The sequence below is a fragment of the Poecilia reticulata genome, chromosome 8 (genome assembly GCF_904066995.2).
Source record: "Poecilia reticulata chromosome 8, P_reticulata-male-v2, whole genome shotgun sequence".
NCBI classification, from domain to species: Eukaryota; Metazoa; Chordata; class Actinopteri; order Cyprinodontiformes; family Poeciliidae; genus Poecilia; species Poecilia reticulata.
The window spans coordinates 18,095,934-18,118,001 of record NC_088837.1 but is presented as its reverse complement, the minus strand read 5'-3'; the positions used below and the strand labels follow the sequence as shown (position 1 = coordinate 18,118,001).

Genomic DNA, 22,068 nt, shown 5'->3' with positions numbered 1-22,068 from the left:
TTATTTCCTCAGGCCATGGGACAACAGTCTTTAGCCCTGAATGCATGCATCTAAACATTAATATAGCCTTTAATATTGTTTTTAAAGTAATGGCGTCTGTGAATAGGGCATTACTCAATACTCAATATTCAATGTGCATATTTTACACCAAAACAAACTCTTATGGAGTCAAGATTCTCGTTATCTCACTCTCAAACCTGACTTTCAGCAAATCAAAAATGATTTTGGTAAGCCTCACACAGTTTTAACACAACAGTTAGAATCAAAAAGGTCATGTGCATTTTATGCAGTTCACATAAAGACCTGCCTTCAACTGTAGAAAAGAAAACCTATTAAAAGAATAAATTGCAAAAGCAAAAATGATGCTCACGCTAATCTCCATCCCAAATTAGTGTCCTACGACACTGGGAAGGCAGATGCTGATTTGTTTAATTCTCTAAAAGCATCAACATGCAGCTTTTTTAGAAGAATATTTGCTCCAACCTCCACCCAGTGTCTTGACCTTTCCCCTCCAGGGACGGGGAGCGTGCCTAAGCAACAGGGCACATCTGCTACAAGACAGCTGTTAAGCCTCCTAATGATGATCCAACAGTCGGGGTTGAAATGGGAGTTTAAAATAATCGTTGCTGAATCGCTCTTCCCACTTTCCTTGAAATACACCAAAAGACGGCCGGCCCTCTTGGTAGAAGCTAAACAGTTTATTTGGCTAATGCAGTTATTTGTATATTCACAAATATATCAGAGTGAATCAGTGGAATGAACGTTGATTAGTATGAGCAGCCACAGCTTCTCCTCTGTCTCCATTACATCCATGGATATAAGATATGCTGTCACACACTGATCAAGATTTATGGTAATGGATCCTCCAGCTCTAGATGATACGTTGCACAAAATGCAGTGTTACTCGTACAATCGCATTTGTTAAAAATGTGCATGTGCAGAAGTTTACTTACACCGTCCTTATAGATGTAAATCTGATCTTAATTTGAAGTTTTCAGCATGTATTTGAACCATTATGTGTTTTAATTACGCACTATCTCAAAATTGTACATAAAGGCTCAAATATTTACTGTCTATTTGACCTTGTGGCTATTTGGCTAAATGTCTTTAAGAGAGTTGTAATGAAACATGTTGCTTGTAGCAGGTTCCAGGTCCAAGTTCCAAAATGTGACAATTTTTCTAAGCAGAAGTGACTCACTTTGTTTGATGAGCTCCATGACATTGATTTGGTTTTTATTCATAATCTGTAAACATTTAAAACATTTAGTAGGCCTAAGTTCAGGGCTTTGGGGATACCTAATGCAAGCCTTCAAAACTGATATTAGTATATTTTATAATCCCTCATCCTGTTGGAACACCAGAAGGTGTCTGAGTTTCAACCATTTGACCAAAACTGTAACCCTCAGATGAACGAAAATTGGTAAGGATGTTCAGGAACAACCTACAGAACCATGCGTAAAACATTCCCACACTGGAAAACATTGAATAAATGTGAATTTCCATTCTGAAGTGATGACAAAAAGTCTACAAACTTGATTATTTCGCACCTTGAAATTTGTGTCTTTCCACAAGAACAACCAAAAAAATTTTACTTTATGATCAGAGAAGACAAAGATTAAGCTGTTTGGCCACAGTGATGATGGCTTTTTGGGGGTTTTGAAACACTGAATGAAACATGATAAAGATAACCAGATTTTTGTTGTTGTTGTATGGATGAACTTAAAAATATAGGCTCTTATTACTTAAACAATTTATTTTCTGGAAAAAAAATACAATATACTTTTGTAAAGATACTAACTTTAAGTTTTATTGTTGATTTTTCACAGATTCGGTTATGTTAAATTTACTTCACCGCTGATTTGTTTTTGTCAATGTAAGGCACACAAAGCTAGAGCACTGTACCAACTGTGAAGCATCACACTGAAGGTCTGATTCAGGTTTAGTTGTCCTGGTCTTTGAATACAGTCCCAAACTGGGTTCAGTACTAAAGACAATCTCCAAATTCTATAATTAGATGGGTTAAAACTTGGACACCGCTGGGTTTTCCAACGGGGACAATGACCCAAAACACAAATCAAAACTAGTTTTGGAATATATATATATATATATATATATATATATATATATATATATATATATATATATATATATATATATATATATATACACAGCAGACTAACATCAAACTCCTAGAAAAACTGACTCCAAAACTATTGAAAATGTGGAAACTGTTTAAAAATCAGGTCCATGCCAAGAAACCAACACGTGTAAATGAACCATTTCTGTGAAGAAAAGTGGTCAAACATCCAGTAGGAATTCTGCCTGTTGATTATTGCAAAAGTATGTCATTTTGAGTGAGTGTGTGTATTTGAGGCCATATGCACATCTTAAGCCTGTGGGGATAAGACAACATTTTCATTAAATTCAAACTCAAGGACTTAATTTTTACTTAAAAAAACAAACAAACATTGAATGATATTTTGTATCTTTATTCCATCCTGGACAAAGATTAGTTCAAATATATCAATAAAAGCCCAAGATTATTATGCATACGGCTTACCAGCACTTCATATGTGCATAATATGTTTCTGGGTTCTTTGCCATATTGAGACTTTTATTTTTTTTTATCTACAGGAAACAAGTTAACCCTCTACAGCTCATTACCTAGACCCCCACAATCCTGTCAAACCGTCATCCTCTGATCGCTGAGGGTTTGAGCACCCAAATCAATTGAAAGAAGAAGAAGAAGGAGAAGAAGAAGGAAAAAAAAAGAGTGCTCTGTGGTCCTCCTGCTACATCTGCCAGGGAGGAGAAGCAGGAGGGGCCTCACTTATGGGCCGTACAGGGGAACAATATCACTCCATCTGTCACAAACCGTTTCATCTCTGATGGAGTGAAATATAGCTCCCAGAGATATATTCTTCCATATCATCTATGTGTATTAGCTTACCAGTGCCCAAGTCTTTACCAATTCCCCGAAGCGTACACGCAGAAGCTTTTTGTATCATATTACCTTCCTCCCACCAGCTAGCACTCTCCATCCAGCTCACAAATTACGCTTTTAAGCCAAGCAGCATGTTAAAAGAAATTGTTCCACTTTACACAGTGAGGCGGTTAATGAAAATGGAACTAAGGGGATGTGCAGGCGAGCAAAAAACATTTACACGTAAAAACTTCCAAAATGGAAGTACTAAAGCGGAAACCTGAAAGCGTAATAAATGCTAATGACGGCCTGTGGAGAAAATATAAGGAGAAGGGGGGGAAGAAAAATGAGAAAGATGCAGTCTGGTAATAAGCAAAATGCTCTTTCATATTCAAATGCTATAGCTGCTGCTCTTTGGAGGATGGGTGTGGCTGACTGATTCTTCTTGCCTCCTCAGCTGTCGCGGCTTTGTGACGTCTGTGATCCCATTTGCTCAATCAGGCCACGCTTTCGGAGAAAGTCCACATCGCTGCTTAATAACAGCAAACTAAGTAGCTCGGTAATCTAGAAAGCAGTCAGAAATCACAAAATGATCAGGCTGTTTGTTTTAAGAAATCAATTTAAAAAGAAGAAAAAAAAAAAAGTAAATCAGAATCCCAGGAGCGATGATGCCTTTTTCTCTCTCCCTCTCTCCCTCTTTCTCTCTCTCAGCAGCAGGTAAAGCTGCAATCTCAGTCATTCATATTTAATTCTGCTAGAGTTTCCGGGAAGACTAATGTGCTATTGATTTCAGGCCTCCTATTACTGGAGGGAGGAGGAGGGTGGAAAAGGCCAAGAAGGTAGAGAGCTGGACCACAGGGACTAAAAGCAAGAGAGTGAAAAGGGAGAGGAGGAAGGGGGAGTGAAGCTGGGAAGAGAATGAAGACAAACAGCTACAGCGGCGAGCTCTTCTGTGAAACACTCAAATATTCCACACAGCCTGCATTATCTCTCTAACAATCTGCTCCACACTGTCAGATAAATACATAAACTTCAATGTGAAAGAACAAGGAGGAAAATTGAAGCTGAGGCACAAAATGTGCCCCGTCTTATTTACTTTTCATTAAACCGAGGCAGTTACTCAGCGACTGGGGCCAAACCCAACAAAGCAAGATTACCTGTGACTCCTTTGACTGCTTTTGCATCCACATGTTTTGATAGAAAGGGGAAGAGAGTAAAATAAAGAAAAGGGGGAAAACAAAGAGAATGTCAAAGAGCCAATGTGTGTTTAAGGTCTCTCCCTTGACATCAACTCAGACAGGACAAGATGAAAGATTAATAAGCATGGCTTTATATTTAAAAGGTTTACAGTAAAAGGTGGTTTCAGTTAAGGGGGGGGGGGGGTTTACTCGGTTTAATCAAGACCCAGAACAACATGGTCATGTATACAGAAATGGATGAGAATTCCACCAAAGAAGGGCAATCAAATGACAAGATTGCGGATTTGTTTGCACGTCCCTTTGTTCGACATTGAATACGTGCAAACAAAAACACCTAGCGTACGCGGAGAATAATCCAGCAGAATATCATACATAAATAAAAAATTTTAAAAAAATGACAAGAGCGTCTACTTCAGAGACTTCCTCCCACCAGCCTGTCTACTCTAATAATAGCCCAGAGACAACGAATCCAGACAGACAGAGGGAGAGAAGGAGAGCACAGAGACAGAGGAAAAAGTGCGAGTGAACCCGTGAGGGAGATCACCAGAATATTGCCAAATAAAACACAAAAGGGTTGAAATAGGCCAGATGCCAAATTTCTCTTTAAGAAAAAAAACAACAAAAAAAACAAAACAAAATAGGCTAATTTATTTCTGGATTCCTTCCTCTTTCACTGCCGCTGCCACACAATAAAAACTCAGAGATGGCTGGAGCCAGGCCTGGTCGAGAGAGACCCTTGAATTAACCAGACCAGAGGCTGAATCATCCTTCCCATCCCCCAGATCCACTGTCATAGTGTCACTCGCTCACTCTGCTCGTCTCTCCCTCTCCCTCTCCCTTCTTCCCATGCGCGGACAAAGCCTCCACCTTACCTCAGGGCAATGGCAACAGGCAGTCATTTTGATGAAATAATAATGAGGAACGGGGAAGGAATTCTGATATTTTAGAGCTTTAGCAGGAATTTATTTCCTGCACATACTGAATATTGAGTTTCATCAACTGGTATTTAAAAAAAATAAAAATAAAGAACCGTTATGTTATTTTTATGTTTAGGTAAAGTGCACCCTTTGTTTTCCACAACATGTGACATTTGGATTAAAGAGGCTTGATCAAATGCAGACGGACAATATTTACAAATTCACCGACTCTTAAAATCAATTCATTGGGCTGGATTTTTTTCAAGGGGTATCAGAGTAAAGGGGGCTGAATGCAAATCCATGCTACTCTATTCAGATGTTTATTTCTGAATAAAAATTAAAAAAAATTACCCTATGTATTGTTTTCCTTCCATGACAAAATTATGTCTTACTTTGTGCTGGTTAATTACATATAATCCCAATGAAATACATTTAAGATTAAAGGATTCTTCAGTTTATTCATTTTAAAATGCTCCACTAATGTGCATTCCACAATATGCTAAAAGAAAAGGGCCACTTCTTCAAGATTCCTGACCACCATTACTGGAGAAACCCTCAACTACAAGAAGATAATCAGTAGAATAACACACAAAAAAAAGCTTTTAAGCAAAACTAATGCTTGATCCATGATTCAGTAACATACAATAGACGCTTTAAATGCCCTCTTACCCACATGGAGGATTCAGCTGCCATGCTACAAACAGGGGCTTTAATGAGAGGCCACAATTAAGCCCATTTATTCACATTAAGTGTGAACTGTAAGTGGGACTGCAGTCAGTTGACGGACCTGGTTGCTTTTGTGTGACAAGAGCCGCTTTCATTCAGCTGACAAAAAGGGAAAAAACACAAGCACCTAATGAGTGAATCTCTCCATCTCCTCACCGACAGCCGAGCATGCTGACAAGAACCACACACACACACACACTCACACGCACACGCACACGCACACGCACACACACACACACACACACGCAAGGGCACATACGTGTGTGCTTCCACACATGGACAACACACTTGTCCTCCCTCACTAGCAAACTGACTCAAGGGCTCCAACGCATCCAAGGCTGAGTTGAGTCACTGCTTGTCAGAGAACGGTGGGGGCGGGGTTAAGACAGACTGACAGTGGGGCTCCATCTCTATCCTCTTATTAACGCTTAACGAGTGCTTTCCTCATGCAATATTCATCTTCACTAATATCATCCAAGCTCTGAGCCAAGCTTGCTACTTATGTAAGGCAATTATGTAAAATATCAGACAGAGCCTATGTTCAGAGGCTTGCTGGAAAAGAGCTGCAGGACAGTAAAATAAATGGACAGACAGGAAAACCTTCAGAGGCCGGGGACTGCGAGTTACTTGTTTTCTCGCTCTTTATACACCAATATGGATCCTGGGATCAATCGAGGGCAAGTGGCCAGCATCAATAATGCAGACAATTTTCTTTTTCCATTATTCTTCAAACCGAGAGACATCTGAGGATTCCTCAAGGTCACCAAAGGAGAGGAGAGGAAAGGGAAGACCTCGGCAGCCCCGTTGACGCCATCAAAATGTATAGATTGCACAAAATCAGTTCTGTAACAAAAAAAAAGAGGAAAATATCTCTCACTTCCTCTTACACAGGAATGGAAGCTCTAAATGCACGCACAAATAAACAAACCTGTAGTAATTTATGCACACTTGCACCTCGCAACCCCCCGGGTCAAGGCCCTGTGGGGGTCTGCGCAAAAAATAGGTCATTTGTCACACATGATGTCCCGGGGCAGGGGATACATTATAGATGAGTCCAAACAGCATGTCTCAGCGAGCACTTACCATACAGTCAGGCACATGGGAGGGAACAGCAGGAGGTGTGCAGAGAGAGGAAGAGAGAGAGAAAGAGGCAGAGAAGGAGAGAGAGACAGAGAGAGAGCGAGAGGGGCTGGGAACTCCTCCATGAGGGGACACTTTGAGAGTAACGTAAGTAGAGAAGCAAAAATAAATAAATAAAATCACTGCTAGTGTCTTTCTGTTAGAAAAGAGCCTAAGGATAACGGCTTGTTTGGCTTAACTGGATAAAAGCTAGAAATGTAGCCCTTTTTCTCAACCTTTTTTTGCTGCGTCGTCAGTAATTAATTCAGGGGGTCTAATTTGGTATTCCCATGTCTGCACCTGACCCAGTGGCTAACCATCTGCGTTGCACGGGGAGAGGCCCGGAAATCGTCCACTCCTTGTTGTAGTAATGTAGTAAGGATGCAGCGCTTTGTCTCTTGGCCACCACTCAAACCCAATTATTGCATATTTCTGCCTCTTTCTCTTCCACTGCTGGCTGTGTCGTTATCAGCTAAGAATGAGCACTTGTGAATTGCTTTTATCTTGCCTGTTTGGGTGGAGATGTTTGCTGTCATGTCAGAAAGGCCCAAATGAAGACTGATACATAAAGGAAGGAGCTGTGCTAACGCAGGACTAAGCGCGAAATGTGCTGAAGGAGAAAGAAAGAAGAAAGTCCACTGCCTTTTGCTGCACCCATCTGTTCTGAAAGTGCAGGTGGAGTCCTATTCACTGCGCTCTGCATGTGTGTGAAGAGAGAGAGGAGGGGGGGTGGGGGGGGGGGGGCAGGAAGAAAGGAAGGGCAGCGAGAAGGAGGGAGTGGAGAGATGGAAGAGGGGAGAGAGGGGGAGGACTCTTGGTGATCTCTCCTGAAGGGGATAATGGGAGAGGAGCGCATTGCAATGGCTGCCATGTAGTACCCTCCCTGCACAATTAGCCAATCAGCAGCGCGCTCTGCAAGCCAGGAGGACGCATAAAAGAAGAACATTGCAGCAGAGGCACAGAAGGAGACTGCGAGAGGAGCAAGGAATTACACACACACACACATACACGCACACGCAAAAAGCAGCAAAACCAGAACACCCTCCCCTGGACACACCCTGCTGAGGATCACTGCTTCTCTTTTTTTTTTTTTTTTTCCTGAACCATCGCCCACGCCACACGGAGAGAAGCTTTCTCCATCATCATCCTCCAGAAGAAAACTCTTTTTTTTCCCCTCTCTCCTCATTTTCATCCTGTAGAGGCACCAACAATTTCGCAGGACTGAGATCCTTTGGCGAAGACTGTATTTTTTTTTCCTTTTTTTTTTCTTTTACTTTTTGCTCCTAATTGTACATAAAGGCCATATAATAATATAAAGGCCCAAGAGCGCAGAGAGAGAGAGAGAGAGACTTCCGCTTCAAGACCTGTGAAAAGAAGGACCTAGATTTCTTTCATTGTACGTCAAGAATGGTTACTGTACGTATGCCTCTATTTTTCTTATTTTAGAGAAAAAGGGGTGGAGGGAGGGGGGGGGGTGTTGCATCATTGGATCTTTTTGTGTAGTATTTGTTTTGGATGCGCACATGTGATGCAGCCATTGATAAATTAATTCAACACGAATTCTCTCGTTTATTTTCCACAACTCGGTCTGGTTTTCAGCAGCGCTCGCCACTTGTGTCCACATGCCGACACACACAGCGGAGCTTGTCGTTTCTGTCCAGTTCACCATGTCATATCATTCTGATGAGATTAACGATCGATACGGGCATTTAGCAGTCTCACGCTGTGTGATGCGCCACACCGGCCGCGCTTCAGCCTACAGACAGCCTCGGCGTTGGAGGAAAACATTATCCTGCCATTTTAGATAGCTCTGGCTTTTTTTTTTTTTTCTTTTTACAGTGTATGCTTACATCCCAAGCGTCGCATCTGCATTATGCGTTGCTAATTGTGAAAAGTGAGCTTTGCATTCGACATTGTGCGTGATAGTAGTGATGGGGACGGAGTGGGGGGCGGGAGGGGGAATCAAGGATGCTCCGAGTTCAGAGGAGGAGGGGTGGGAGGGCGGCTTTCTTTGCTTGGTGCTGCACAAGGATGCTGGAGACGGGTTTGTGAGACAAAACATGATGCCTCGGAGGCTGAGGGCCCATCCAACAAGGCGAGGGGAGGGAGGGGAAAAGGGTCGAGTCACTCTGCGATAGAGGGGGCGTGGGGTGAGGAGAAGAAGATTACGCATCCGTTGGTTCGCTTTGAATCAGACAAAGTCCAAAATTCCTCAGGGTTCTCCGTAGCGATGCAACCGAGTAAATGGGCTGGAAACCTCCGAGGCTGTGACGGCACCACCAAGGCCGCGCCCGGACAGCACCATTTTTTTTTTAAATTTATTTTTATATATACATATATATATATAAAGCGCATTTCTCCAAGAATCATAGCGCTGCACACACAACAAGATGGCCATGCCTGCGCTGCGCTTGTCGGATGAAAGGAGATGCGCTGATAAATTAGCTTTGCTGTGTGCGCCGACTGGCTGGATTGGGCGTGTCTCTGTTGTACCGGAGCATCAAACGAGGGCCTTGAAGCCTTAAACGACCTTTTCCGCTTTGCCTCTTGACATGATCCGCGGCTGAATGCACGAGGTTTGTGTATGCAAACCGTTGAAGATTAAAACCATTTACATAGAATTACAACAACGAATAATAATAAACAGTAAATCTGGTCGGAGCACAGAAAAAAAGAAAAATACGTGTGTAAAAACAAAGCATCAAAATAATTGAATAGCATATGAGTCATATTTAACTTGTATAAAAAGCCTAGACAGTTTATTAGATGACTAATTTTAGTACACAAAATAAATAATTCACAACATAAAGGACGCACGCGTTAAGACCCGGAACACACACACACACACACACACACAAAAGAGTATTTACTCGATAAATTGTCCTTATATTAAACAATTATTATATTTTCTCCTTGTCTGAGCCCCGTTGTTGCTTCCAGGCCTATTTTATATATATATAGTGGCAGCATCTCTCCTCCACATGGTCCGCAGCCCCCCGTGCCTGTACCGCAGTGCCAAGCAAATAAAAGCGTTGAGTCAGACAACCTTTCCAAAGCACTTACACAATTCAAGGACAAGGACAGGCGAGGCCATCACTGTAGAGCGTTTCTTTGATCTTATAAGGTAAAAACTTCTCTCCCCATTCACTGGGCCTACATGGAGTAAAATACTGAATCCTTTTTATATATTTTAATTTTTTTTATTTATTTATTTTATTCGGTTTTATAGGTGAGGGCAAATAATGCAGAGTGAAAATATCAAAAGAAGCGATAAATGCGATTATATAAGCAGAGATCTGCTTCTTGTAGGTCAGCATGCATTTACATATAAAAATGAATGACCTTCGTTCATGTATTTTTTATTCTATATTTAAACCCTTTGATAAACAGCATTTATTTTACTCTAGCGAATCTATTTTTATTTATTATGTTTATGTATTGTAAAAGAAGAGAACTATTTTATTGTAGCACAATTAAATATAAGACTCTCAAATAAAAAAAAATACAAAAAAAATTACAAACATTACATACTATATAGACAAAACAGGCTTTTCCCACTGAGGATATTTGACATTTCTTTGGGGGGTTTTTGACTTGGAGATGGCAACTGTAACGATCATTGTTCCCGGAGAGTCCTGCAGCCCCTGGCCTCGACACAAAGCGCCACTGTTTACATTAATATTCATAGTGCTGCCATAGCCCTCTGCGAGAGGGAGAAGAGGAGGAACGGGTGGCTCTTTTGTTTGGTCGTTTCAATACGTTTATTCAGCAAATAGGCGCTCTGGTTTATGAATGCCAGCAGAGCTCACCAGTCCTTGATTTAAAGCAGGCGATGCACAGCAGAAACAGAGAAATCGGTAGATCCTTTAAATTGTTTAAATAGGTTTGAAATATTCTTTTTACGGATCGGTGCTTAGAGATTTGAAATGAAGAAAGAAAAGAAACAAACAAACAAAAAAAAACATGAACAAAGTCGATTTTCTTTTGGTCGTTTCACGGCCATCTGTGTCTTCAAAAGAGCCTGTCCGAAAGCCACTCCCTTTTCAGCACGCTGGATAGCGCCCCGCATGATCCAAGGACGTGTGAGACAGATTTGTGTCCTGCAGCCTTTGACGCTGTCTGCTGTCATCTTATCAAAGCGGTCCATAACACCCAGGGATCTTTGCGATCTTTGAGAAATCTTTTATTTTGTCATCTGACTGTGTGGAGTCTCTGTTCTTGGCTGACAAGAGCTGTGACTCCGGTCGTCCTGTTGTGTTACATCTGCCACCATGATCCCTTAAGCTGCGGAGAATGTGGCTAATGCCCTTTGTTTGGGATAATCCTGTAATCTGTGTTATTTAGATGGCTCATTTACACTTTACACTAGCATTCTGCTTTAGATTATGTCTTGCACACCTAAAATAATTTGTATACAAAGACGAAGAGACTGCTGCTTAGGTTATGTTTTGATAAAACAAAATGGTTGGTCTAAATTATTTCCTAATGCTATATTATATACGGATTTTCTACTTCAGTCAATTATTATATATGCTGACCCTTAGATAGCGAATGCTACAAGAAAATGTCCATCCAGTTCCTATGGAAATAAACACTAAAATCACTTCATTTCCTTGTAACACATAATTCAATCTGCAACATGCAAACTTTGCGAGACACATGCTATTCCTCTGTATTATACAGCCCCAAGTGCTCCAATGCATTTGGAGCAGAAATGATTTGAATGCATCAGAGGACAGAGACCACAAGACATAGATTTACATTAAGTCTTGCAACGCTCCTTTGTTTTGTAATTTAATTGTGCACAGTGTAGGTGGTGTGTGTTTGGCGAAGGGAGGCAGGGCCTCTTGTTTGCGTGCAAATCTGGCTTCATGTGTTTGGTGGTGGAGGCTGAGCTCTTGTTGCGTGCAAGTCTGGGATCGTGTGTGGGCGAAGCTGATGCACTCCATTAAATATTAAGGGAGGTCTCACAGAACCCCTAAAATAGAAATAAAAACAACAGGCAGCGGGGGTCCCAACGTGATGATAACAGCTGTGTTGGTGTGTTGGAGATTTAAAATCAGGAATTATTTATCATGTTTCGTCCTTATCAGAGAGAAATAAAAAGGTGAGCGACGCGCAGCAATGTATCTAAGAAACTGTTACTGATCTTGCTTATTTTCTGGTTCAATATCTCAGAACTTATGATTGCACTACATGCGTACTAATATTTATTCAGCAATTCATGCTTTTATTTGTTTTTGAAACAAGTTACTCCTAAGCTTTTGTTAGAATTATATACCATCTTCAAGAAAAGCAGAAATCTGTTAAATGTATTCTTATCTTCATGCTGTAGCTAGCCGTTGTTGTTAAATTATTATTTTAATTTATCTATTTATTTTGTTGTTTGTGTGTCTGAGAGGCACTGTGGATTTATGAATTATATAACCTCACACTGTTTGCTGGAAATGCTTACTCTGCCTCTCTGAGGTTTTCCAGTTGGAGAGTCAAATATGCCCTGAAAATGTCTTTTCCCCCCCTTTGTTTTATACAGCTTTTGCTATTACTTGGACAGATTTTGTTTATTCTGCCCCACAAAGTAATGCACTACTACTACTAGCATGAAAACAACAAAACAGTCTGTTTCTTTATAAAAAAATTGAAGGGAGTCATATAATTTTAGGTATCTTTTTAGCTTCATCTCAAAATCTTTACATGACAGGCTGTTGTTCTCTTTGCTGTTCAACCTTTGTACATTTGATGTATTTTAGTTTTTACACCGTCTCAACTGTCACCACGCTGTTCTTTGTTTCTACAAAGACAAACATTATCAGCATATGTACGACATACATCTAGCCTGTGTGTCTGCTGCTTACAAGCTCAGACAAACAAACAGTCAAGTAAGGAAGTTTGTCAGCCGCTAGAAACACTGTCGTCTTTGAGGGGCTGTAACCAGGGCAACCTGAGTCAAGGTGAGTCTCAAAACAAGGCAGATGGATGCTGAGATGAGGTAAAAATGGGTTTATTAGGAAAAACCCATCAAACTTAACAAAAAAACCAAAACAGGAATTTGTTCAATTTTCGTACTTTACTAATTCAATACAGAGGGTGTGGAAACAGAAACAATAAAAGTAACAAAATTATGATCTAGAACAGAATATCAAGAGAACTTTAATGAAGTCAATGAGGCACTCATCAGTCGTGAGAAATATTGTCTGTGAAAAATACATTTAAATTACATCTGCAGTATTTCTCCATCAAATTGGTCTTTCTTAGAATAACATTAGGAAATAGTTTGTAGAAGCTGATAATTAACTCCTTTTATTGTTTGGTAGAATATTTTAATTCCCCATGAGATTCAGCGAGGGTGAGAATCTTGCCATAAACAAATAATAACAAATTAACAACCTGCAGTAAGTCAAACATAGAGTTCGAGGTAACTGTTTACAAAACGACCCAACAAGCATTAGTATTTACTCATATTTCGCATAATTGCGAGCAAGAATGGTACAAAAATGCAAGGAAATAAAAAAAATACAAAAATATGGTTGGATGATGTAACAGGTGTACTAACAAGTCTTAGAAATACTCCTTAATCAATAACTTTTTTTAAATAAAAAAATTAGGCAACTAAAAACTAACAACTAATTGTATCAAAATCTAGACTTGATTGTAGACATGAATGTAGACCTAGTGTTTAAATTTTAAAAATCAGACAATAAAACAAATAGTTATAAGCTGTAGTAGAAAAATCTCTTCACCATTTTGTATTCTTATTATCTAATTTTTCCCTTTTTTCATTATTTTTTTGTAAAAGTCTGTTTTTTTCCTGAATAATAATAAAGTACAGCTCAATTCAGTGTTATTAAAATCCGTATCAATAAACACACACACACACAGTCACACAAACACACACACGCACAAACTTTTCCTGTGACTGTCTATGACATAATGTACTATAATATTGATCTGGTCTCAAAGAGCTTGGTGCTGAGGGGGAGGAACTGGAGCAGGAAGTCTGTCTTTGTTGCCGTTTTCTGGTATTCTGGATGGCTCTAATTAGATGCATCAAAGCAACACAAAATACTCCACTATTCACCATCTCTATGCTCACTTAAAAACTGGGAAATTAAAGGCCACAGAGTCCAAAGACAAAAGCTGTTTAAAAAAAAAAAAGTATTTTAGCCAACCATGATATGCATTATTTATTGGAGCGCTAAATCCATCCGACAGCTCCCTTGGTTTTATGCCAGTCTGGTACCCACCATTCTGACCATCCGTCCCTGTGTAATGATGTAATGATGTTTGACCCTGAAAGAGTAGGGAGGGGGATGGGAGGAGTAAGGAAAAGGGACTGTGACATCTGCAGGACCAGAGGCAGGGAGTAGGAGAGCAGGAAAGATGGAGCAGAAGGGGGAAGGGAGGATGATAAATCAGACCTTGTCCACCTCCATTTTAGCAACGCTGATTCTTGACCTGCACTTCTGATGCTTAGAGAGTGAGCCGCCTCTGTGTGCTCTGCTGTGCGCAGCCTCTATTAGCATATGTATCACTGTAAGTTAAATAATGGATTCGAAGCATGTTTAAAGGTTTACTTTTGCCGAGTCTCTTTGTGAATAATGAATCTAATTCCACCCTCTTCCTCAGCAGATAATCAGCACCATGGAAACGCAGGTGTCCAACGGTCCAAGTGGAACCAGTCTGCCCAATGGCCCAGTCATTAGCACAAATGGCTCCACAGATGACAGCAAAACCAACTTGATCGTCAACTATCTGCCTCAGAACATGACCCAGGAAGAATTTAAAAGTTTGTTTGGTAGCATTGGAGAGATCGAATCCTGCAAGCTAGTCAGAGATAAGATAACAGGTACAAAATTGACATGGGCTGAAAAAGTCACTCCAACTGGTTTTGAAAAATCTCAACATCCCCTGTCATTCTGTCTTTCCCTGCAGGTCAGAGTTTGGGATATGGTTTTGTAAACTATGTGGATCCAAATGACGCAGACAAGGCTATCAACACACTAAATGGTCTCAAGTTGCAGACTAAAACAATCAAGGTGGGCAGAACTCGATGCTTTGAGAAAAGAATCACTTCAAATTCATCTTTCATTCCAGACAAAAAAAAAAAGGAAGGAAGTGGAGATTTTGTCAAGGGGGTTTGGTGAAAGAGGTGGCAACGGATGTCAAAGCAGGAGGGGAGCAAATACAGGGGGGGCAGAAGGGGAAATGGAGAGGCAGAAGGGAGTGGTAGCATGAACAAAAGAAGAATGAGAAAGGGTGAAAGGAGAGTAAGAGAGTGGAGGTCAGAAAGCAAGGGGCGGACAACATGCGGAGGGTTTTTGTGATGGAAATGCAATTAGGCAGCCTGACTGTGGCACACATGGGTCAGTGCAGGTTAGCCCATCTGTCTTCAATCTAGGCTAATTAGGGGGCTTCTTTGTCCCAAAATCAGATGATAGACAGAGAGGTGGTGGGGAGTAGGGGGGGATCAAATTATTAATCTCTAATTTCATCCAATCCCAAACTTGATCAAAGGCTGAGACAAACTGCAGGATCTACAGAGCAGATGCTCTGACTCAACAATGAACTTTAGGTCAAGTCAAAGATAAACATACAGCAAGGAAATATCTAAGCAAAAAGCCAATTGTTATCACAGTGACCGTAAAGAAAATTTTTAAGAAGGAAAATGTCCGCTCTTAGATATAAAAACACAGTAGCTGATGTCAGTACTCCAATCTTCTCCTGATTTTACAGAAAGCTTCAAAGAAAAGATCAAGGTGTGGGGGAAAGTGGGTGGAGGTGAGGGGCGGGAGGAGGAGAGGGGGGGATGATGGAGGGGTCGAGAGCAGAATGCCAATGACGGGATTAGAGGCCATATGGGCTTGAGGCACCATCTGTACTGTGGGAGCGACAGCGAGAGGGTTAATTATAGGGCAGCCTCTGCTCCCCGAACGGAGCAGCTCCCCCCCGCGCCTCGTCCAGAACACCCTAATCACCACGCAGCACAACCCTCCTGCTCACGCAGTCCCTCTGTGGACACAATAGACGCTGGTCCTTTGTGCTGATTTATGAAATCAAAGCACCTGTATTCATCTGAAAGATAACATGTTGACCAATTAACTAGCACCGAATAGTTTTAATAGTAAAACATGGGTGCAAAATGACTGTACGGTTTTCACAGATGTCTGTAAATTTATTTAGTGAATAGTATATTCATAAGTTGGGATAACTCTTCCCAGCCTTAAGGTGCGTTTCACTGTTTGCTCGGTTGGAGAGTTTTGCCCCCCCCCCATCCTGGAGAATAGAAACAAAGAAAGGAGGCAGGACAGAGGGAGAACGGCTCAGCCTATCTCCAACAACACTCACACTGTCTCTCCATCACACACAAACACACCACTCCTAACAAAGCACTGCAGTGGACTATCTGTCACTCAACTGTTCATGTTTCCATAAACAGAATTTTTAAAAAAAAACGAAGCAACAAGAGGTCAATCTCTTACACAATCACTTAGATAAAATTTTTTTATAACAGAAAACAGGCCACTGAAATGAGACTGAGAAGAACAGCCATGTGGGATACGAACAGATGCATCAAAAATGACGCTGTACTAATTAACTCACTGGAGAATTTGGGAAACTGTATTGACTGAAGCCGATGCTTTTCAGTGCAAAGCAAGGAAGTCCCATGTGATTGTTAAGCAATGATTGGATTCAGCTGCAGTAATGGTTACGCAGCTGTTAAATAGTGTGTCTGTGATGAATCTGAAAGTCATGTTTTAAGGTAAATACAGACACGAGCGAGAATAAGCGGGATTCTTGCTTCAAACTGCCACTTACATTGTAATTTAAAGGTTATTTACAGTACTTAGCATGAATATTCGCACTCCTTGAACTTTGTAATATTATAAAAATAAACTGCAACAAATGTTTGAGGTCTTCTATGGGATGGCCAACACTAAGTTGAGTATTTTTGTGAAGGTGAAAGGAAGGTTGGGCATAAAGGCATGTGTAACGACATTTTCAGTTTGTAAGATGAGAGTAAAACTGAACTTTTCAGCCAACAAGCGCAATATTAGTTGTAGAGGAAAACTAACACTCTAAGCAATAAAGCATAGTGTTGGGAGCATGATGCTGTGGGGATGATGGACAAAGCTTCACCTACCTTCAGGAGCAGCCAGAACTATAATTGACTGATTTACATCAAAGCATATTCACGTGTTAAAATTGTTCTGTCATAGTTCAAACCTAAATTTATTTACATAATCCATTTGGTTTATTGTAAATAAAATAATTTTGTGAGTAACATGTATTTTTTTCCCTCCACTTCACATTGTTTCAGTACTTTGTGTTTGGCCTGTTGCTCTAAGTTCCAACTAAATACATCATACTGTCCGTAAAAGTATTCAAGATGTGTGAATACTTTTACAAGGATCTGTATCTGTGATTCAACAGATCATTCAATCTGTTTTAGGTATCATATGCCAGGCCAAGTTCAGCCTCCATCCGTGATGCCAACCTTTATGTGAGCGGACTCCCCAAAACCATGAGCCAGAAAGACATGGAGCAGCTGTTCTCCCAGTATGGTCGCATTATCACGTCCCGCATCCTAGTGGACCAAGTTACAGGTAAGGCCTTTTAATAAAACTGATCACCTCAAGCCAAGCAGACCCACCAACACCAAGGTAGTCACGCCAATCCTCTGTATTTTGTTTTCGGAGCAGGCATATCACGGGGAGTGGGCTTCATCCGGTTTGACAAGCGAAATGAAGCAGAGGAGGCCATCAAAGGACTGAACGGGCAGAAGCCTTTGGGTGCCGCTGAGCCAATCACAGTCAAGTTTGCCAACAACCCAAGCCAGAAAACAGGCCAGGCCTTACTGACTCAGCTGTACCAAACTGCTGCCCGCCGCTACACGGGACCCCTGCACCACCAGACTCAACGTTTCAGGTACTGAACCGTCACCAAACCCCGCCCTGAACTCCACCCCACCCCAAAATAAGTCCCTCATTTATTGTTCTTTTGTTGCTTAAAAAAAACATTTTCATTTCAACAGCAAGTTTTTGAGCTCAATTCAAAGTGAGTCATTGTAAAGTTGAAAGAGACAGAAGATCTTTACAGTTTCTTTATTTTTATGCATCATCTGTACCACAAAATGGCTAAGAGATGAAGCTGGAGGTTGTAATCGTCAGTGGAAATATGCAAAAATTAAGACATGTAAACTGTTTAAAGAAAACAAAATCATTTTGATTATAAAAGCTATAATTAATTTTCTCCTTTAGGTAACTATTTCTTATTTGGAAACATGGTATTTTTCCCTCTTCTTTCTCCCTCTCCTCCTCCTCCTCACACTTTTTCTCTGACTTTCTTTTAAACTGCAGTGTGATCCCTTCACTTGGAAAGGGACCAGATCCAAATAGCAGCTCAAACACAATGTAAGAAACTAGATTTTTCCAAGTACAAATAGAATCAAGTTAAATACATTATGGTTTGCATACTGCTTATAAGTCATAGACCTTGCAAAAAAAAAAAAAAAAAAATCAAAACTACCGGGTTGTATTTATGTGGATAATTGTGCTAAATGACAAAAAGCAAAAAGAAATCGCTCAAAATAAAAGCATTGTGGGATCTTTCCTTCTTTTGTCACTAGATGCAAATTTGCCTATATGTTTATACATTAACGCTAATAAAAGATATTGTAACTTATAAATAATAATAAGAAATACCAGCAGGACGATATGTCACATCATAAATTTGTTGCTGGATGATATGAGACTGCGTTGAAGTGAAGGATGCCCTCTGCAGGCCAGCTGATGAAGACGCAACACATTAACCATAAAAAGCCCACCACTCCCATTCCTTGTAGATCTCATAACTAACCTCTGCATCCCCTTCACTCTCCCTCTTGCGTTGCAGACTCGACAATTTACTAAACGCCAGCTACGGAGTCAAGAGGTAAATGCCAAAAGGTGTCCTTTCAAAAGCATTCATGCCAAAATAAAACCTTCAAACAAAGTGCCCGGAATACCACATGCTGCTTTAATCTCAAAAGAAGTTGCATATGGCCATAATTCTTAATGCCCACAGCCCATTTATCCATTCTACCGAATAAGCACTATCTGTAGCTTCCTAACAGCGGGGTATTCTGGCATGGCTTTGTTTAACCTTTTTGTTCCTTTTGTTTATTTGAATCAATATGAATAATTTCTATGTATTTATTTCTGAACTAACATTGTTGGTTTCAGTTGCTTTAATGTCCCCTTTTTTTCACCAGCATGGACATACCAGATTCCGTTTGCGTCTCTCTTCTGTTTGCTCCAGTTTTTCGTATGATTTGATTCCAGTTTGCTTTTCATCCCTCTCTAGGTTTCTGTGTTTTGTTCAATGCTGTGATTTCAGTTGAACATTGTGATCCATGTGTTTTTAATTCTTCCAGAGGCTCTGGTCAGCAGAGGAAAAAAATAAAATAAATGCACATTGTGTGGGTGTCTCGTCTCAGGGCACGCAGTGTCATTATGTATAAAAGCAGGCAGTTTGGAGCCACTGTGGTGCCCACACATATTTATCTACTTACTGTACAGCAGAGAGAGGATGGAGATGGGGATCCTCAAATGCGACAGATACCTAGCTATTAGAAGATAATGTAAAGCAGTGAATGCTATGCGGAACTTCAGAATGACACCCATGGTAGTTCTCCTCCTCTCTTTCCCAGATTCTCCCCCATCACCATTGACAGCATGACCAGTCTAGCCGGGGTCAATCTAACCGGTCCCACTGGAGCCGGCTGGTGCATCTTTGTCTACAACCTGTCGCCTGAGGCGGACGAGAGCGTCCTGTGGCAGCTCTTTGGGCCTTTCGGCGCCGTCACCAATGTCAAAGTCATCCGTGACTTCACCACCAACAAATGCAAGGGCTTCGGCTTCGTCACGATGACCAACTACGACGAAGCCGCCATGGCTATCGCCAGTCTAAACGGCTACCGCCTGGGCGATCGCGTGCTGCAGGTTTCCTTCAAAACCAGCAAGCAGCACAAGGCTTGAAGCAGACGCCGCCGGTGGCAGCTGGTTGAACCTGCAGGGGGTCCTACCTGAAGCCTCCCTGCGCCATCACTCTACATGGGCCTGGACTGAGTCTCTGTCTTTCTCTCTCTGACATGCTCGCACACAAACACATACACACACCCACACACACACAGACAGATGTGCAGATGCACAGAACACATGCACACACAAAGCATACAGACATTCTCAAGCGTAGATAAGTCAGAGTTTCAAACAAACACACTAGTGGAGTTCTTTCTTTTCTCTTTTCACAACTTGCTAGTCTTTCCCTGTATTTGCCTGGATTGAATTAGAAAAGGGGTGCGTAGCTGGTGGGGGGCTTTCTGAAAGGGAGGGGGGCAAGGGGGAAGAGCTTTCTATTTAGGAGACAGTCTAACGAATGTGACAGAGAATGTGTACTGAGTGCTTTGATTGAATTCAGGCAAATAATGACAACTGATGAACAAAATTATCAAAAAAAACAACAAAAAAAAAAAAACGTGCAATTTACCTAAACTCTTACCCCACCATCTCTCCCATTATCCTGCTGGAGGGGATGTAGTCACTTTTTTTACACTTGGGCATTTTGAATCAGTGATTTTTTTAGATCAAAGAAAATGAAACTAAAAACAGTGTTCTCTTATATACGTCTATTAAAATATTACTATATATTCAATATTTAAGGTGGTTATAATAGCCGAGTATGTAAGCATTTTCTAGAAACTTTGACTACTGTTTCCTGACCTGCGTTAGGTGGTGCCTCGCTTCAAGGCATTTTTCTCTTATATATCAGAGCTTATCAGCTCAGACCCAACATGATTTAGCTCAACGGTCAATGAAAAGAGCAGTTCAAAGGCCATCACTTCTATCCACACAGACTCACGAGAAATATCACAATAGAACAGTTAACGTATCACAAAAAAACACAGTTCAGTAATAGGAAGATTTACACATATTTAGTCCTCTGAAGCTGTATTTTTATTTTTTTTTTCATTTGATCTCATCCACGCGATGGATTGAATACGGGCAGACCGTCTGTGAACTTAGAGCAGAGCAGCAGCGCTCCCATGGTGACGACGTTCATTAGTAATTCTCTGCTGGGCGAGAGAGTGATGAGTGTGAGGGGAAAAACTGTTTCATCATCACACAGCTGCGACAAAAGTACTGGTGTTTTTACACTTTGGCTGGCTTGCAAAAGAAGCTTTATTGCGTCAAAAGTTGTTTTATTTCCACAATGCCTTTCTACCAGTAGTTTGCCGTCAGAAAAAAAAAAAAGCAAGCAAAAACAGTCACTGACAGGCAGGTTTATTTCACTACAGCTGAATGTTTCTGCTCTTAGAGGGCATAGTTGGAAGAAAAACTTGAACATGTTTGAAATAGTACATCACTAATAATAAAGGCAGGCCCGCAAAGAAGCAAAAATGTGAAATTCACTAGTATTATTCCTCCGTTTCTTAAAGATAAATGCTACTTGTAGTTTAAAATATCCAATATTGTGTAGATTATACTGCTGATGACTGATTGCAGTCATATCTGACCACATATCCATTAAGCAGAATGATTGCTCTCTATTTTACCTTTTTAGTCTGGAAAAAGTGATGCGTTTTTCTCTAAGACCATTGTTTTCTTCAAAAAATTTCCTGGTAACTTTGAATGTTCAATCATTGGCGGTACATCAACCTTGCAAATAAGTGTCATAGTTACCTTTTTGATCACAAAAACAGCATTTAACAAGTTTCTCCCGATCAGTTTGGTGCAACAACAAAAATAGCTGGTGATTAAAATATCCCCAACCCAGGAGCATAGGGATTATTTATGGCACCCTTGATGAAACAATAAGGCCCAACCCGTCTAGTGGAAGTGTCTGCTGCAGCCCAGATTTTTGATGTACCATGTGGAGAGCGAGTGTCTTTTAATATCAAGACACAGGCGCATGATGATACGTTAAATAAGGTCAGCTATATTCAAGTCATTTTTGCTTTTCTAAGTGACGCTGTGTTAGCCAAAGAGGACGGTCTCTTTGAAAAGGATTACATTAGAGATAATCTATTTTTATACATACAAAGGAACAAGACCTTGTGCTGAATTTTTACAGATTCTTAAGCTTGGAAAAAAATTGGGACATCGCGTGGCTTCGTTTGAAACCCTCTGATCTTCACAGAGAAAGA

The 22,068-nt window shown here is 40.7% G+C and overlaps 1 protein-coding gene across 15 annotated transcripts; it reads left to right on the top strand.

Moving 5' to 3' along the window:
• Positions 1 to 7,656: 7,656 nt before the first annotated feature.
• Positions 7,657 to 21,211, top strand: elavl3 (ELAV like neuron-specific RNA binding protein 3). 15 transcript variants are annotated; one of them, XM_008415978.3, is made up of 8 exons: positions 7,657 to 8,300; positions 14,511 to 14,730; positions 14,817 to 14,920; positions 17,335 to 17,488; positions 17,582 to 17,810; positions 18,242 to 18,295; positions 18,777 to 18,815; positions 19,552 to 21,211. In XM_008415978.3, the coding sequence occupies exons 1-8, from the start codon at positions 8,292 to 8,294 to the stop codon at positions 19,898 to 19,900; spliced, it is 1,158 nt and encodes a 385-aa protein (XP_008414200.1). In that variant the 5' UTR covers positions 7,657 to 8,291; the 3' UTR covers positions 19,901 to 21,211. The 15 variants fall into 15 exon arrangements, with proteins under 15 accessions (XP_008414200.1, XP_008414204.1, XP_008414201.1 ...); XM_008415979.3 differs by having other exon boundaries at positions 7,658 to 8,300; positions 14,514 to 14,730; XM_017306238.2 differs by having other exon boundaries at positions 7,658 to 8,300; positions 17,585 to 17,810.
• Positions 21,212 to 22,068: the final 857 nt, after the last annotated feature.

Coding starts and splice junctions, on each gene's coding strand:
- elavl3 (XM_008415978.3), top strand. Junction 18,296..18,776: donor AATAGCAGCTCAAACACAAT/GTAAGAAACTAG, acceptor CTTGCGTTGCAG/ACTCGACAATTTACTAAACG. Junction 18,816..19,551: donor GCCAGCTACGGAGTCAAGAG/GTAAATGCCAAA, acceptor CACCCATGGTAG/TTCTCCTCCTCTCTTTCCCA.